We start from the raw sequence: 17490 nt of genomic DNA, 5'->3' as shown, positions 1-17490 counted from the left end.
ACTTTGACCACATTGACCATTTAAAATGCAAGAGCCTTCCCTCAAAGGCACGGGCAGTCAACTGAAGCAGTGGGTGGCATTTCTCCTGCTGTCAATCATGAGGAGAACCCTTGGTTAAGGTTCCCTCTGGTTAAGGTTCCCTCTGGTTAAGGTTCCCTCTGGTTAAGGTTCCCTCTGGTTAAGGTTCCCTCTGGTTAAGGTTGCCACCAGTTGTACGAGGATGAGGTTTTGGCCACCTTCAACAGCGTCTGCTTGGAGCTCAGATGACCATCGGGAGAGGGTTTGGCAGGGAAAATGAGATGATGTAAAAACAAGTAACAGAAGTTTAATACGTCGTTACAGGTGAGCGGTGCGTTTCAAGACAAAGTACAGAACCGTTTGGCGTGCGTGCTCTTGCACGCAAGGGCAGAGAAGATGTCCACGTGGCGTTTTGCTGTCCTTCTTACACCCACGCCATCTGGGCAGCCTCACTCTCCCCTGGTAGAGGGCCTTGTCAGCACACTGGTCAGCCGACACAGAAGAATGTCGAGAAAACCCACTCCCTAGCATAGATGGGCTGAACTTAGGACAAAGGAGAGTGAGATTTGCACTGGTGCATAATCCCGTCGCATACACACAATGGACAAGTCTTTTTGTGTTGTTGAGCGTGACGATCAGGCATGTTGTCTCAGGCGCTTGGCATTCATTTCATTCATCGCCGCACACAGTGAACCGTAGCACTTCAAAAGATGGTGTCTGGAATTGGTATATATGTATGCATATCATTTGCAATTTCTTGTGAGCAGATAGCACAGCTAATGTTGTGTGATTATTTCAGATGGAGGAAAAGGAAGAACAGATCCGACAATGCAAAACGGAAGTCAAACAGCTCAAATCTGACTACCACAACTCCCGGTCAGAGAAGGACAAACAGTAAGTGTTGCAGCAGTGGGGCATAGAAATTCAACAGTGAAGGGAGCAAAGCTGGCTTGTTGGCATGTTGATACAAATCTGAAATATTCTCTAGGCTGTTGGAACGCAAAAAGAAGCGCATGCAGCAACTGGAAGACCAAATGAAGAAGTTGGAGGTGCAAGCAATGGATAAAGAGGAGAACAAGCAGATTGCCTTGGGCACCTCCAAGCTCAACTATCTTGACCCAAGGATCAGTGTTGCCTGGTGAGACTGCATTATTGTCTCCAAAGCTGTAGCTATAAAACCTTTTTGCAGCTATTGATCACATTATCCACTTGTTCGTCATTGTCTACTAGTTTTGGATCAAGTGATTTAGGGACCTTCCCTTCGATGAAAAGTAATCTATAAAGGAACATAGATAGGTGATCTACACTCCCGCACTCTGCTATGAACAAAGAGGAGGGTATCTTTTTTTTTCATTGCCTCCTTGATAAGGATAAGTACGGCATGCCTGCTTACAAACAAAATAGGCCTGGTAAAATGTTGCCTCATTCAGGGGCTTTAAGTAGGGCGAGTCGGTTATTCATCTAGTAAGAAAAACTGTGCAAGAGATTGGACAAAGGACAATCAGCATCAGTGTGGGTTAATCTCGTCGTCCATCCTGTTCATTGTTTTGTCACTGGTAGCGAATTCGGCTCCACCAGTGGAGAGTTTCAGCAGTGCCATATTACCGTGTGGTAAGTGCGGTATACGGTTCGGTATTACTGTTCCGTACTAACCTGCCGTGGTGACCGAAGACGGTTCAGCTGCGCGTGCCACTCGATGCGTACGGTAATGTGATAAAGTTTAAGCTTGTATGTTGTACACACATAATTCTTTTTTGGAAGAGTCGAGTATCGGCAAACGTAGGTGCCAGTCTCAATGTCGGTAATGAAATCTTGTGACACTTTGTCCTACAACACGTGAAACATCTTTTGGTTGCGTAGGTGTTCTTGTCTAAGCAAAATATAAAAAGAAACTGTTGTAAATTGCATCACTGCCGACGCTTTAGACCAGCAGATAAGTAGAACATCGTTAGTGCAATAAAAATCCGCATCCCCTCTATGTAGACTCTGCGTCACTAGATGGTGCCACCAACCTTAAATGTTTTCTTTTTCCACTTTTTATTTTCTGTTTGAGTTTTGCTTCTTCAAATATTTTTTCACATTCAGCCTGAGTATATTACTTATTATGAAGGGTACAGCCACAAGTTCAGCTGAAGTTTATCTTCCAGTTAGAAAGGCTGTCATGCTTGCTGCCACTCGTCGCTTGGCAGAAGGTGAATTAAAGTTAGCTTGTGCCTTGGTCCTGTCATGGTGAAAAACGCACGTGAGACGCGGACATGCGCGGTGGGGTGCAAACTAGTATGGTGCACGGAATGTTTTTCTGTATGGTGAAGTACGCACATGCGCAGTCCTCTGCTGGTACAGCATTGCCACACTTACCGTACAGTAAGTTGGCACTGGTAAAACTCTAGTGTGTGCTGCCCACCTGCGAAATGTCCTCGCATCACGGCTTCCATTCTCAGCAGTGCTTTAGTACCGGGTGCAGCTTTGCAGAGAAGATGCACTTTCGACATAACTTTATTGTATTAGCCACTGTTTCGTGTCTGAAGCAAGTTGTAGCTGATTTTTATGCTCCTGTAAGCGATGATGGGAGGCAGACGTTTCGGCCAAATTGATTGGACCGGCAAAGAACTGGTCCATCAATTGTGCTGGCTATGTGGGAGGCAACGTCTTGCCTATTATGCCCTGTGCATTGCAAGACGGAATCTAGGCAGTTTGTCTGACGCTACATCCTGTGGGCATTTGTTGGATTGTACCTAGTGTCTCCTTCTCTGCCCGTGCTCGTGCAGTTGCATTCGCTTGCACTTCGCTACTTATGCTCTAGGGACTCTCAAACTGCATGAAAATCAGCGAAGCTATGCCAAACGCTGGCTGTCTGCTTCTGTACCCTGCTGCCATGGGTAGGCGTGACGCCATGCTTGTCGGCGCACGATCATTAATCGCCAAAAAATACAGCCATCAGTTCAAAAAATGTGTGCTGTAATCGCCATATATTGGTGTAAGTGTGTCTGGATGATAGAGAATCTTCTTGTTCCACATGTGCCCAGGAAAGCTTGCGAGTTTGGTGCTTTTGTCACATATTTACATGTGCTCAAGCTGCATCTTATAATGCTCATATTAATAATGCCTTTACAGGTGCAAGAAGTGGAACGTCCCTATTGACAAGATCTACAACAAGACCCAGCGGGACAAGTTCCGTTGGGCCATAGAGATGGCAGGTCCCGATTACAAGTTTTGAGCAGAGGCCTGCCTAGTAGCTGCTACCAAGTTGATCCCATTTGGACTGAAGTGATGAGTTGCTCCTCCCCTTCTGCCCTCCTAGCCCCAGGTGCTGGCCAAGCCAGCCTTTGGGCTCCCGCACAGTTCCCAATAACTGAAGCACTATCAGGGGGAAGGGCAGAGGGGGCAGAGCCCTTTACCCCACCAGAGACCCCTCCACTGTTCCCACCAGCCATCTATCTCACTTTCCCATAGCTGTGGAAAGGGAAACTGCACCATAGCCAGATTCTCTCATTTCAGGTCTGTCTGTTTGCTCAACCTGATGCCGTTTGTTTTGACCGCCTCTTTTCCCCCCCCCCCCTTTTTTTCCTTCCACCCACCAGCTACATGTGACCATCACTTTTTTTCCCCTCTTGCTTGCTGTGTCAATGTTATCAGGGGATATTTGAGGACTGAAGTGTGTTTGCTGGGAGCACTGCTGTTTTATGTTTTGCTTTTAAGCTAAGAAAAACTTTTATTTATGGTTGCGCACCTTTGGGTGCATATGCATGTATACATAAGGCAATTGTGACTTCCTCCTTTGTTGTCTGTTGCTGTGACCGGGGGCTAACAAAACTTTTTTTGAAAGAGGGTAAGGATCATGTCGAAAGTATACATTGTCAGTGTTATGTTGTGTGTTGTTTTGTGTGCATGTGTGTGCGAGCTTCTCGGATATTTTTCTCATCTGGCTTCATTTAGGCAGCCCCACAGTGAATGCCATCGCAGATTCTTCCCTGGTGATGCATAAATGAGCTTTTATGGTAATAAAGCATGCTTTCCGCATGAATCTTAACATAATTGACCACTGTAAACAGTTATGACCAAGACAACTTTGTAAGAAACTGGCATGGCACTTGTGTGCTTCAAATTATGATGTTGAATATAGGGAGCAAAGTGGAGTATCTAAGCATAGTGATGTAGTTAAAAGATGCAGCCTGCATTGGTATGATGATTGCAAAACAAAAGTAATGTACCTTGATTTATGTGGCATCTGCAGAATATGAATTAGTCAATGAATTTCCACTGTTCTATTATGTTCTTTCTAGTAATATGGGTGCACTATATTTTAGGTACCAGTGTCATCACTATCAGGAAATGAAACTTGTATACCGAACTTGCACATTGTCGTCAATGTACACAGGCACTCTTGATTTTTCAAGCAGTATCTTGTGCTGATGCATTGGTTTAGCCTTTCATCCGCACTGTCTGGGCAAAAAATACTGGCATTGGTGCTCTTTGTTCTTTCTGGACCATCTGTGAACGTGCATTATTCATTTCTAAGCATTGTCTTACCATATCAGCAGTAAAGGTTAAAAAAAGATGTATAGTGTGTGTCTGTCTTGTACTCCCTGGGAGTGTAGCATGCATACAGTTAGTCATTGGGCTGGTGCCACCATCAGCATTGCATTTCAGCGAATCGAATAAGCATCATATAGATGGGCAGCTTGTTGCAACATTGAAAGTATTCTGGTCAGGGTGCTGTAGTCATGTGCAACATGCACACCCTGCTTATCAAGTTAGTTTGGCTGTGGCTCTTTGCTGTGAGATTCCTCATTTCTGTTAGGAGCATTGATTCACGGCCATGTGGTAAGGTTCGTTGGTCTGTCTGGATGCTTGGCACCATTTGGACAGGTGGCTTAATCTGCTGAGTGCTATTAATGATGCTCACAAATTGAAAATATGAACCATGGCACGTTTTTCTATAATGTGCAGCTTTTGTCAAGAAACTCGTGACTGCAGCCAAGTCTGCTATGTTGAGTAGGCCTGCTACTGTGTTCACCCTGCTCGAAAGCACTGGAGAAAGTGGGAAAATGTTGTCCTTGCCCTTTGGAGCCTTCTAGCGCAAGAAATTACACGGGAACTTCTTTTTACTAAGGCTGTGCCTTTAGATTGTTTGTTGTGCATGATGGTTTCGCAGCCAGTAAAGAATGCAGAAGTTCTCGCAACGTGAACTACCATGCTGGCAGGAGTAGAGTTGTCATATAGGCAACATTAGGACACTTATGAGATTCGGTCAGCGATTCATGTATGCAAAAGCACACATATTTGTCGCACAAATGTCAAAAATATGGTACAGGACACTTCCAACTTTCATTGTACAATCCGTTACTTTAGTAGTACTTTCAGATTTTAGAATGCTCGGGCTAAACAATACTGTGCGCTTTGCCTAGGCAACTTATTTTGTAATGGGAACTGGGTGTCGCAGTAATGTTGTACCAGGACAAGGAAACATTCTGGTGCTGTGCAAGACATGACTATGCTTTCAAGGAACCGTGTTCGTATGGTTTCCTTCGAGTGTAGCCAAGAAGTTGCTTTAGGTGCACCGTATTTCTATGCTGCAAAATATCAGGTTAGTATGTCCAGAGGTTAAAGTCGGACATGCGATGGAGGATGTAGCCAACTCTTTATAACATACTATCCTGTGAATAGGAGTAACGGTCCTGGGTTGTCGTGGGGCATCCCGATTTTCTTCTGCTGCTTATATAAACTGCAGCTTTCGCACGCTTCTCGCGCGTTGTACGCATTTGTGCCAACCCGCATGTACCCAACCAATACCGGTGGTAGAATTGAATGAGGGCAACGACAGTGCGACTTTCCCATAAAGGAACATGCCTGCTAAATTTCCCTATAGAAGATGTGTTCCCTTCACCAGTCCTCGGCCTCTGCCTTTTACGTATTAAACTCCGCTACTTCATAACGGAATGTTGTCTGAATTTTTTTGTGCTTGCCTCGTTTTCGGGGGCATTGAACTGTGTTGAAATGTGCTCGACCGTTTCCCTAACTTTTGCCTCGGAGATGTGCCGGTTAGATAGAACAAACGGCACCACTATTGACCGAAATTCTGCCCTGGCATGTGAAGGTGGAAGAAAAAAAAATGGAGAAATAATGGGGAGATGATTGCTCAAAGTAAGCGAATAGCAGAAATCAAATGGCCGCAGTGTAAGTGCTTCCCTACGTGTGCTACTGACGTTAACGGTGTTCGATGATTACGGCACAAGTTATCGCGGGCATGTTTTGGTGGACTGCGACAGGGTTGGCGACGGCAGCAGGACGTTACACGGAATCGCGACAGCGGCCGCTCAGTGGTAAGCCGGCTAGACGAAACCGCGTTTAAAAACGACACGCGCAGCGTACTTCGGCGACGAGCGCGCCTGCCCACACGGTGTGAAACTATTCGGTGCCGCCTCGGACTACAGAGTCTAAACCTTCGTACGCCACAAAAGCTCTTGACCGACAGCACATGCGTCACAAACCGACCCCATCAACGTTCAAACGCAACGTGCACCTCGGTCGAGGTGCACCGTGATGGAGAGTGACGTCGCGGAGGAGAAAATCGGCGACGCCTGGTGCGCAATTAGTCGGCAACGTCTTTGTTATGGCATAGCGTGACGCGTAATCAGTAGCGACGGCGATTAACTTGTACCCTCTAGTCGTCGTCGGAAAAGGGCCAAGCAACTTTTTTTTTCTTTCTCAATACCTCGGTCACGGGAGCACGTACCCGTCGCATTGGCTGCACAATTCCGGCTGCAGGCCACGTAAACGGGGCAGAGAAATTGCATTCACAGACCTGTCACCGGTAGGGTGGTTCAGTTTGCTTAGAAATTGATTAGTAATTTTAAATAACCAATAATACCGAAACGGCTAGTTCCTTCGTGTGACGTCAAGATCAATCGATGACGTCAGATCCTACGCAACCATAATGTAAACACTCGGTGTACGTGGCGCTAACTCCAAAGACGACACGGGGGCTTTCACAGATCTTGCGAACTACACAGCGGCAATTTCAGCGACAGTGGCGGTGTAGTCTGTGACGTCACAAACACGGTGGCCAAGAGCCGGGACGCAACGAATATTTGAAATTCATTTTCAGGAAAACTGAATTACTTGCAGCCGTATTGTTTCTCACATATAATCCGAGTGTCAAAGAGAACGTATATTCAAAATTGTATTAAGGTCAATGGACATCGAAAAATCGCCGGAGTTGCCCTTTAAGCCCTGTGGGAGGTGGCGCGAAGAGGTAGCCGCCGTAGCCACGGTTTATTTTGGACGGCCGCTCAAGACGAGCGTGCTCTATTCTCGCGCTACCTGCACGTGAGCCTATCTTGGCCTGTTTCGGAAGCGATAGCCGCGCCGATACAGGGCCCCCTGCTAGTGCGAAACGCGATTGAAATAAAATTTGATGGCCAAGTTCTCATATTGGGTAGGGTAAATTTTTAGTGTGTATAAGTGCGGGTATGTCCCCGTTTATAGTTGCCGCCAGATTACGGCTTTTCTGATGAGTTGTTTGTCTGGTGCCGGATATCTCATTCTGGCGCCCCTGAAGTAGTTTAGCGTGTCAGCGTATGTTTGGCCTACCGGTTCTGGGTCCTCTATGGCGGCAGTGTTCTTGGACGCCCGGTTTGTTGCGTACCCTCGAGCTATCCTATCTGCCTCCAGATTGCCCTCGACACTCGTGTGTCCCGGTATCCAAACTATCGCGTGTTTGCTTGGCTTGTCTGTGGGTCGGCCGTTAGAGCGGAGAATGTTCAGCGCTTTGCGGCTGATCCTGCCATTCATGTAATTCCGGCATGCTGTTTGCGAGTCTGTTAGAAGCGTTAGGGATTTGCCTAGTCGATAGCCCTCCACTGCCGCTAGAGCTATACGGCCGCTTCCTCGGCTTCAACTACCGTGCAGTTCCGTATTGACGCGCTGGTGATTTCCCTGAGGTCCGAGCCAATCACCGTCGCTACTTTATGCTTATTGCCTTCTACCCCTTCGCCGGTGTATGTAGTGGGGCCCTGGACTAGGGGCACCAACCCTGCAAATCGGGATGGAAGAAGCCATCTGAAGAACCGCCAAATCCATATGTAAATAGAGCAAAATAAACGTTTTTCACCGCCACCGCCACCATGGCCAAGTTCAGGTAAAGTGTGCATATGGCATCGTCGTTGGTAGTGTCGGGTTCATGCAATCCGAGTTAGATGCACCAGGCAGCGTAGGTTGCGAGCGAGGCGCAGCCACAGTGATGCCGTAGTGCGAAGTCGCGACCTGCCGCAGCTTCTCGTAGATACCCAGGTCTGTAGAGGTCGGGGCTCCAGAAGTATACCGTCTGGCAGCACTGGACTTGCGTGGAGATAGCGCAAGTGTTGGTCGCTCACGATGTAGACGTAGAAGTGATGCTCGAGTTGAAGGAACCAGATGGCAGAGCTGCTCCTGCAAAGCTTCGGTAGGTCATGCATCCGCGGAAGGTGCGAGCACATCGGAAGGCTCGCCTGCTGCTGTTTTCGGTGAAATCGCAATCGGCATTCGAGATCGTACTTATACCGTCGCGTACTTTCCAAGTTGTGGTGGTCGCTGCAGGCATCGCGAAAGTTGTGCTTGTGGCGTCGCCGTGCCAGCGGCAATGAAACTTGCGCCTAATGGACCCGGTGGGAGGGCCTCTGAAAGTGGTGATTAGGGAGGTGCCCCCGAACGGAAAGCGCATAGCCTGCGGAAACTACCAAGGAAGGAGAGCGGCGGGTCGTAGAATGGGTGAAAGCGCTTTGGCCCAGTGAATTTCTTGGAAAGAGTCTTCGCGCAGCTGGCTTTGAGCTGGTGAGGAGGCGGCTCACGAATCGACTAGAAGTCTGATGCTGGGGCCGGCGTGTACTGACGATCGGCACACCAAGACGCAGACGATGTGGGACAACAAGACTCTGAATGACGCGACGGTTCAGATGGCGAGAGCGTTTGTGACTGAGCGTTCGAGGTGACGTAATGAGCAAAGACGGCTGCCTGCAAGTCGTCGTAGAAGTGGGTGGCAACCAGTGCCTGCCTGCATAGAGGTGGGTGGCAATCAGTGCCTGCAACGTAGCCGGAGCCTGGAACATTGTTGAGGATGAAGTGGCTGTGCAGCTGGATGAACCAGGTGTCCGGCATGTCGATGTAGAATTCCCGGACACCCTAGAACCACGGGGCTTCTGCCGGACTGCGTGAGGCCACGTCAGTCGCCTTTGTAGAGTTAGTGCGCTGACGCTGCCATGGCTGGGCTCGCCCGTCCGGGTCACCAATTTATGGGAGGCGGTGCGAAAAGGTAGCCACTGTAGCAACGGTTTATTTAGGCCGGCCAGTCATGGTGCAGCGGGATCTCGGGAGCGGCCGACACCGCCGCCGCTCAGGTCGAGTGCGCTAGCGTGTTCCTTCCTCGCGCTACCTGCACGTCAGCCCATATTCCTCTTCGTCTGGAGGCGATAGGCGCGCCGCTACAGCCCTCCGTCTGCCTTAAAGTGTCATTACGAGGCGGTTCTGTTATACACATAATTTTTAAAAATTGTGGGGTTTTAACGTGCCAAAACCGCTTTCTGATTATGAGGCACGCCGTAGTGGAGGACTCCGGAAATTTCGACCACCTGGGGTTCTTTAACGTGCACCTAAATCTAAGTACACGGGTGTTTTCGCATTCCACCCCCATCGAAATGCGGCCGCCGCGGCCGGGATTCGATCCCGCGACCTCGTGCTCAGCAGCCCAACACCATAGCCACAGAGCTACCACGGCGGGTCCACATCATTTGAGGTTTCTTTTGAGTTGCTTCTACCTTTTCACTTAAAATTTTATTGCGGCAATAGCTTACTGCGTCGTTGTGGGCGCGGACGTGCACGGCGTTAATTCGCTTTATTTCTGCTAATCCTGACAATAGGATGACAAGCGTATATTAAAGCACTAGCGGCGGTTGACTCATCCGTATATTTTTTCACTTCATCAATTTCCACTGTGACGACCATGTACCGACAATGTATATACGTATACACAGGACAAAATTTATTACATTTTTTTTTGAAAAGTAGCTAAGCAACTAGCAATTATTCCTAATGGTATGTATAGCCTATGCCTAGAGAATGAATATGTTTTTCTGTATGTTCACCGTGCTTTGTTGAGCCCGAAAAAAACCTGCAGACTTCAGTGACCCCTCCGGCAGTCTCATCAACTGCGCGTGAAATACGCGTGAAGAGCATTGCACGCGTAATGCGAAGACGGATCGTTCCCCACAATTCAATTATGAGTGCAAGTAATTTCCCCTGTGTTTTCCTTGGTGTCTTTGTTGGCTTTTCATGATATGATTAATAAAGAAATCGGGCCCCTCGGTTAATTCCCTTTCTTCACGTGAATGATATGTGTCAGTATTACTTCTCTTACCAGTAGGCAATGCTAACGACTGATGTAAAAAGAATCTAATAATTTACAACATTTATTAGGAATGAAAATCGCCACTTGCATGCAGAGGTCATAATTCACTGGAACTCGGAATCAGTAGTAGTCATGCTCAGCAGCACTTATACTCTGATTAGAGAGAGTGCTCGCCATCCCGAGCCTGCGAAAGTGGATGTCCAACGACGCTGTAGAAAACCACCACTACAACTGCTGAGAGTGGTATGCATGCTTTATTGCATTAGAGTAAAGGTAGTAATGGTAATTTAGAGTAATGGAAGCAATAGTAATTTTGACAACGCCGCCGCCGCTGGTCGTATTGCCGTTTCTTTTTCCCTTTGCCGCTCCTGGTATTCACGCTGCTCCTCTGGAGTCCTAGCTATGCGTTGCCTACTTACAGTGGTGCTGCAACAATAAAATCAATTGCTAGGCTGGTTCTTTTGTATACGAAAGGCTAGTGACGTCACTTCCCACGTCGGAAGCTGCCGCGGCAGCTTGCGCAACTAATCTACAGGAAAATTTTTGCAGGGAGTTCTACGAGCTTCGAATTATTTGAGTGCTGTTCTGCATGTTGTTTACGTCATTCCAAAGAACGTATACACTTTTCGCTTCACTTGTCTGAGTGCTGGAAGCTTAACTCCGCCGCGGGTCTACCCGATTTTGTACTACCTCTGGGATCGGCCCACATTTTTGCCCACGGACCCGAAATATGCAGGCCAACGAGTGGTTAACAGCTTCGGTGTAAAAAAAGAGGCTGCAATTTCGCCGGAAAGGCGAAGCAGTATTAACCCCTTCAGTTACGAATTACGACCGACCGTTGATAAATGTGTGAAATTTACATAATTTGATGCCAATGTGCTGGAGACTCCATAGAAAGAAAGTCAGGGAGGGATGAGAATGACTATGTGCATTATATAGAGGCCCATCATAATTATACAGTAATTAAATATTCAGTTATTGTACACTCGATCATACTATGTTTCTTCATTAAAATACTGAACCACCCACTCAAATTACATGCACAGGTGAATTATTGGGTGCAAGTATTACAATAAGGGAAAAAATCTCTCAATTACTACCGAAGCACCCCACTTCAAACGTCTCGTCAAACGGTAGTGCCTTCACCAAAGTGGACGGTCGTCTTGTTTTAGGGAACCTGAAAAACGATACGGACCACTCCTTGCTCCGTTAGCTCTAGCACCCCACAGCACTTCATCTGCGCAAGGACGAAGCCGTTCGTTCTTTTTTTGACGTGGTTATCCGGAGAGCCTCAAACCATGGCTAGCATGCGGGAGTTATTGGCTTTAGCGGGTCGCATGGGGCTTGAAGGAGCTGAGTTAAAATGCTACGATGAATAAGAGGCGCGAGCGCGAGAGGAAAGGGCTGCGGAATGAGCCTCAGGAAGGCTGACAATAGCTCAAGCATCAGAAAACTGGCAACTCCTACTAAAATCGAGGCACGCATGCACACCTGTTGTGCATGCGTGCACCGCTTGTGCGCTTCAGTCGTGAAACGACGTTTTGTTAACAAATTAAGTGGAACACCAATGCATTTCTCCGCAAAGTCCGGGAATTTATATCTCGAAACTGGTGTCATATTGAAAAGTCGTTCCAAGTGAATCCGCCTTGCGAACTCCACGGCTAGAATTTGTAAATTGCAATATGGGCCATAATGTCAATAGTTAAGAACTTAATTAGTGAGTTTTTATTAATTAGTCGACTTTGCATCTCAATATTTAGTGCAAGTATTGCCCGCCGCTATAAATAGACCAGCTCATGAACTAGAATTGTGAAATTTGCCACAGGCAACTTTTAAAGATTTTTGAAAGTGTTCGCTGAAACACCCTGTATATTGTTACGTCTCAGCACCACCAAGGGTGTTAACTGAACGTTCGCCACGTCTCAAACCACCGCACCTCCTAACCAGACGTCAGCGTGGCGTGGAGAACGACTAAACGCGCTCACCTTACCATTACCTGGAAACCGGAGGAAAGAATGAACGAGAGGGAACCACGACAACGAATGGACAGGCGCAGTTAATTAGACGAGTCAAATCACCACCCATCCCTCGGCACTTATCCAGCCGTCAAGACAGCGTTGTAAGAGTTGGGGTTGGGCATGAAATAAGTGGTAGCTGGCCCATGCCGTCGTCCGACTCATCCACACTGAGGACGTTGTTGAAGGGAGCGACTTATTCTCATTGAGAACGAGGAATATGGGATTTATTTACAATATCTACATGAAGGGTGGAGAACGTTACATTTCATCAATCTAGTATGACTGAAAGAGAAAGCACCGCAAAACACCCTGTTCCAGGAGTTCTCTTGTTCCAAGTAGACCGTGAAGGCGACAGCGAATCAACTAACAATACTCGGCCCGCCGAACGTGGCTAGACATGCCGGCGCAGTTGGGCTGTCGAGGAGGCACATTGTTGTCTTTACAAAGCGAGTCGACGCAGCGGGCCGGAAGGGTTCGAAGATCGCTACTCCCGCAGGTCGATCGAAACGACTGCAGCGGGCCGTGAAAGGTTTGCAGTTCAGTATCCTTGCAGGCAGATCTCAACAGCTCCTCCACGGCCCAAAAAATCTCGTCTGGCCGGTGTTGATAACCGCTGGGCAGGACGAGAATGGCTGGTGGCAAGGGGTGGGGATGCCTTGGCTTACAACTACCCGCTGTGAAATGATGACACCGCCCCAAAACCTCCAAGAGAGACAGGTAACTGCAAAGCGAACCCCACAACACGGCTCTGCGCCGAGATAACGTATCTTGGATCTCACTTTAGACCCCCTAGGCTTCAAAGAAAACTTAAGTGCGGAAACAACAAATGCTGCATTTCGCTTCGCCAATTTTGAAGGAATTTCGTGCTGACTAATTCAACAATCATGGATGGAGTCCTGCTAAATGAGGGGATCTTGGCTTAACAAAATTCACAATAACCCCAAAATTTAGGCGCGATCCCTAAACGCAGAATTCAAATTAGCCTGCTCAAACCATCCGCATTGCTATGCAACTTTCCCTTCTTATATCAAACGGAGAAGTTGTACTCTTGGAGAGTGAGGCTCCATCGGAGCAAGCGGCCATTTTTGTGTGACATTTGACTGAGCCACGTCAGAGGACAGTGGTCGGTCTCGAAGATGAACCTCGCTCCGTGTATACAAGTAGCACGACAACTGGGCTGCCCAAACTAAACAAGAACATTCCTTCTCTGAAGCGCTGTAGGCTTCCTCTCTTACACTTAGTTTACGGCTGGCATAGAGGATAGGATGTTTCTCATTATCGTCGCCGACCTGACTAAGTACCACGCCCGTACCCCTGTCGCTTGCGTCGCACTGAAATATGAATTCCTTTGTGTAGTATGGTGCGCGAAGCACAGGACGAGAAACCAACAGCGTTTTCAAACCTTGGAAAGCGTTCTCTTTGTCCTTATCCCAGTGCACGCTTCTCGGTGCTTCCTTTCGGAGGGCGTCCATTAAAGGACTTGCTATTTGCGAGTAATTCAGAATGTACCGTTGATGGTACCCCACAAGTCCCAAAAATGAACGAATGTCTGTTTTCGTGCGCGGCTGTGGAAAATCTCCAATCGTAGCTATTTTCAGCTCGGCCGGCCGTCTCGTGCCCTGACCTACATGGCCCAGATAAGTAACCTGCGAGCAGCCAAACCTACACTTTTCCGCCTTCATCGTTAAACCTGTTTACCTCAACCGTGAGAACACGTGTTTGAGGTGCGATACGTGCTGTTTCCAGCTGTCCGAAAAAATTGCTACATCATCAGGGTATACGGCAAGGCGAACTCCTGCAAGTCTTTTAGGGCAATATCCATTAACTTAGAGAAGCTAAACGGCGCGTTCTTCAGCTCGAAGCTCAGTGTGAGAGGGCGAAGAGTGCCTACAGGTGAGATAGATGCGGCATAGCGGCTGGCACTTTCTGTATAGGAGGAACTTGCCAGTATCCCCGCACGAGATCTATAAGTGAAATGTATTTAGCAGCGCTAAATGTTTCGATTCGTTCCTCAATATTGCGTATCGGGTACAGCTGATCCCTAGTGATGGCATTTAACTTCCTGTAGTCAACACACGGACGAGGATCCTTATTAGGGGTTTCTACAAGTATTAGCGGTGACGTGTAGTCCTTCTCAGCGGGCTCAGTAACTCCCAACTCTAGCATGCGCTGTATCTCTATAATTTCTCTCTGTCGTGGAGACACGCTGTAAGGCTTTGATCTTACGGGTTCGGTTGATGTCAGCTCTATTTCATGCGTTACTTCGGTTCTACCTGGTCGATCGCTGAATCTCGAAATATTCCCCTAACAACCCTCTTAGCTCATCTAGCTGCTCGGGTCTAAGAGCGTGCGAGCTTACCGAATGTTTTACCACTTCTTCCAGACTAATTTCAGAGTTGGAGGTCGCCTCATACTCATTAAACTAGGTACTAGTGTCATACTGCTCCTTCATGGTAAAGTTAAGGACTCCGCTCCGCTCTATGCACGCCTTCATGAAATTGCAGTGGTATATCCTCACCTCCTTCCTGCGATCGAGCATTTTCAGAGCATAGTTAGTACCTGAAAGTTTGTGCGACACTTTAACGGGTCCGTCCCAGTGAACTTCAAGCTTGTTCTTTCTTGAAGCTTTGAGCATCATTCCTTGGTGTCCGGCGTTAAGCGTACGAAGCCTCACATTCTTGTCGTAATAGAACTTGGCGTTCTTTTGAGCTACTCCCATGTTCTTTTCAACTGGTTCTTGGGTTGCACTTAGCCGTTCCAGCAGATTTAGCACGTATTTTACCACTGTTGGACTCTTTTTCCTCCCTCATCTCTCTTAACATTCTCAGTGGAGAACGGAATGTCCTCCCATACACTACTTCTGCTAGTGAGAACCCTGTAGCCTCATGAGGAATCGTTCGCAAAGCAAAGTGGCTGGTAGACAATTCTCCCAGTCCTCCTTGCGCTCGTAGCAGAGCGCCCGCAAAACTCGCTTAAGCACTGAATGCCACCTTTCTACACAATTTGACTGAGAATGATAGACGGAACTGTATCAACTTTACCCCGTACTTTTGTAAGAATGCGGAAGTCAGTGCGCTGGTGAATACTGACACTTGATCCGCCTGAATTTCGGCTGGAAGCCAAACTCGTGCAAACACTGTCAAAAGCGCGTCTACTACTTCGGTGGAGCTGAGCTCTTTCAGAGGGATTGCTTCTGGAAACTTTGTAGCCGGACACAGCATGGTAAACAAGTACCTGTAACCCGACTTTGCCTTCGGTAGAGGCCCTACCGTGTCTATCACAAGCCGTTCGAAAGGTTCTGAAATTAAGGGCACTACCTTTAGCGGAGCTTTCTAGGTTTCTCCTGGTTCACCCGAGCGCTGACAGCCGTCGCATGATCTTACAAAGTTTTCTGCGTCTTTGAAACAGCCAGGCCCGTAGTGTTCCATAAGTAATCTTTCCTTCGATTTGTTTATGCCTAGGTGGCCAGACCACCCATTTCCATGACAGAGACTCAAAAGGTCCTCCCTGTACGTAGTAGGTACGACTAACTGATCTAGAATCCTGTCCTTTCGGTCCCTGTAGTGCCGATACAACAATCATCTCTCTTGTATCGTCACGTTGCGCCTAGCAATGCCTTCTTTAGCTGTGTGATGCAGTTTAACTACGCTGTCATCATTCTTTTGCTCGGCTGGCAGTGACCCTCTATCCACACATAAGAGCCAATCAAAGTTCTTTGAGGCCGATGTTAGTAACGACACTGTCTCGCTTGCGAGTGCGTCAGCTGGCTCTTCCTGGAGGCGTGAACTTTGACACCCTAGTGATCCGCTCTCATTGAGCTGGTCAGCTGGCAGGGTTTCCTCAACCGTTTTTTCGTCCCTCCAGCCTAGCTCGGATTCGGTTACTGAAGTTACCTCTTTTGCTACTTCCGCTGGAGCAGCTTTTGCATTTTCAGCCGAAAGCGGCGCGATTTTACGAGCTTGGCCTCGCGTCAACGTCTGTATTACGCCCTCTCCCAGTCAAGCCCTTTTTCGCACAGTAACCGATTTGAACGATTCGAAAAAATGTAAAGGTACTGCAGTGACAAAAATTTGGAAAGTGCAGCCTTGGTCACGAGCTCCCCGAACAGTCCACTGATTTTGACTTTAGCCATGGGCAGACACACGCTGTGTTCTTCTACAACCTGTTTGATCCATGCTACTTCTCCCGTGAAGTCATCTACAGTCACGTAAGACGGATGGACAATGTCCATAGTGGCGGCACTGTCTCGCAGCACCCTGCATGGTTTCCCATTAACTTGCAGGTCGTGAAGATATGGGCTTAAAAGTTCCACATTCTCGTCTTTTTCATCCACGTAGGAGAAAATACGCTAAGCTTCCCGCAGTTTACAGCGAAATGTCCGAGTTTGTGGCACTTATAGCAGCGGATCGGTCTAAAAGATTCAAATTTTCTTTTCTGCTCATTTTTGTACGGTTTCCCCGCTTGACTTCTCCTCGCTTTTTCCTGGTCTTTTCCTCCACGTCTACAGGCTCCGGTCGTCTAGTCTGCGAACCCTTTTTGAACGGAAATGGTTTCCGCGGTCCATTTCGACCGTCCCAATTTCATTCCTTGGCGTTCAGCTTTCTACGCTTTGCGTACTCTTCGGCTAATTCAGCCGCCCTTTCTACAGTGTTTACGTTTCCTCTGTCTTGCACCCACAGTTTCACAGATGGTGGGATGCTTTTGTAAAACTGCTCTAGACACATCCATTCAATAATCATACTCTGCTTTCGTACGCTTCCGCGCTTTTGAGCCGCTCGACTAGGTTTGCCTTTAAGCCATATGAAAAGTCCGCATACCCCTCGCTAGCCTTCTTTCCCGTGCTTCTAAACCTTTGCCGAAGAGCTTCTGCTGAAAGGTGGCACTTCTTCAAAAGGCTAGCCTTAACTTTCGCATAATCATATGCATCCTGCGCACTGAGTCTGGCTATTACTTCCGCAGCCTCACACGGCAACATAGACAGCAACCGCTGTGGCCATGTACTCGGACGGAAGTTCATCTTCTCGCAAGTCCTTTCAAAATTTCCGAGGAACAAGCATATATGTCGTTCCCGAC

General features: G+C 47.8%; 1 protein-coding gene across 1 annotated transcript in view; it reads left to right on the top strand.

Moving 5' to 3' along the window:
* The window catches only part of LOC139049835 (DNA topoisomerase I, mitochondrial-like), a 110743-nt gene extending 106163 nt beyond the window's left edge, over positions 1–4580 (top strand). Inside the window, exons 16-18 of the mRNA XM_070525658.1 lie at positions 818–912; positions 1007–1156; positions 3133–4580. Of these exons, the coding sequence (XP_070381759.1) occupies positions 818–912; positions 1007–1156; positions 3133–3235 (348 nt within the window). The 3' untranslated portion in view covers positions 3236–4580. The remainder of the gene's footprint in view (positions 1–817; positions 913–1006; positions 1157–3132) is intronic.
* Positions 4581–17490: the final 12910 nt, after the last annotated feature.

This window comes from Dermacentor albipictus, chromosome 1 (genome assembly GCF_038994185.2).
Source record: "Dermacentor albipictus isolate Rhodes 1998 colony chromosome 1, USDA_Dalb.pri_finalv2, whole genome shotgun sequence".
Classification (NCBI taxonomy): Eukaryota; Metazoa; Arthropoda; class Arachnida; order Ixodida; family Ixodidae; genus Dermacentor; species Dermacentor albipictus.
The sequence above is the reverse complement of the archived record's forward strand: the minus strand, read 5'-3'. Positions and strand labels throughout refer to the sequence as shown.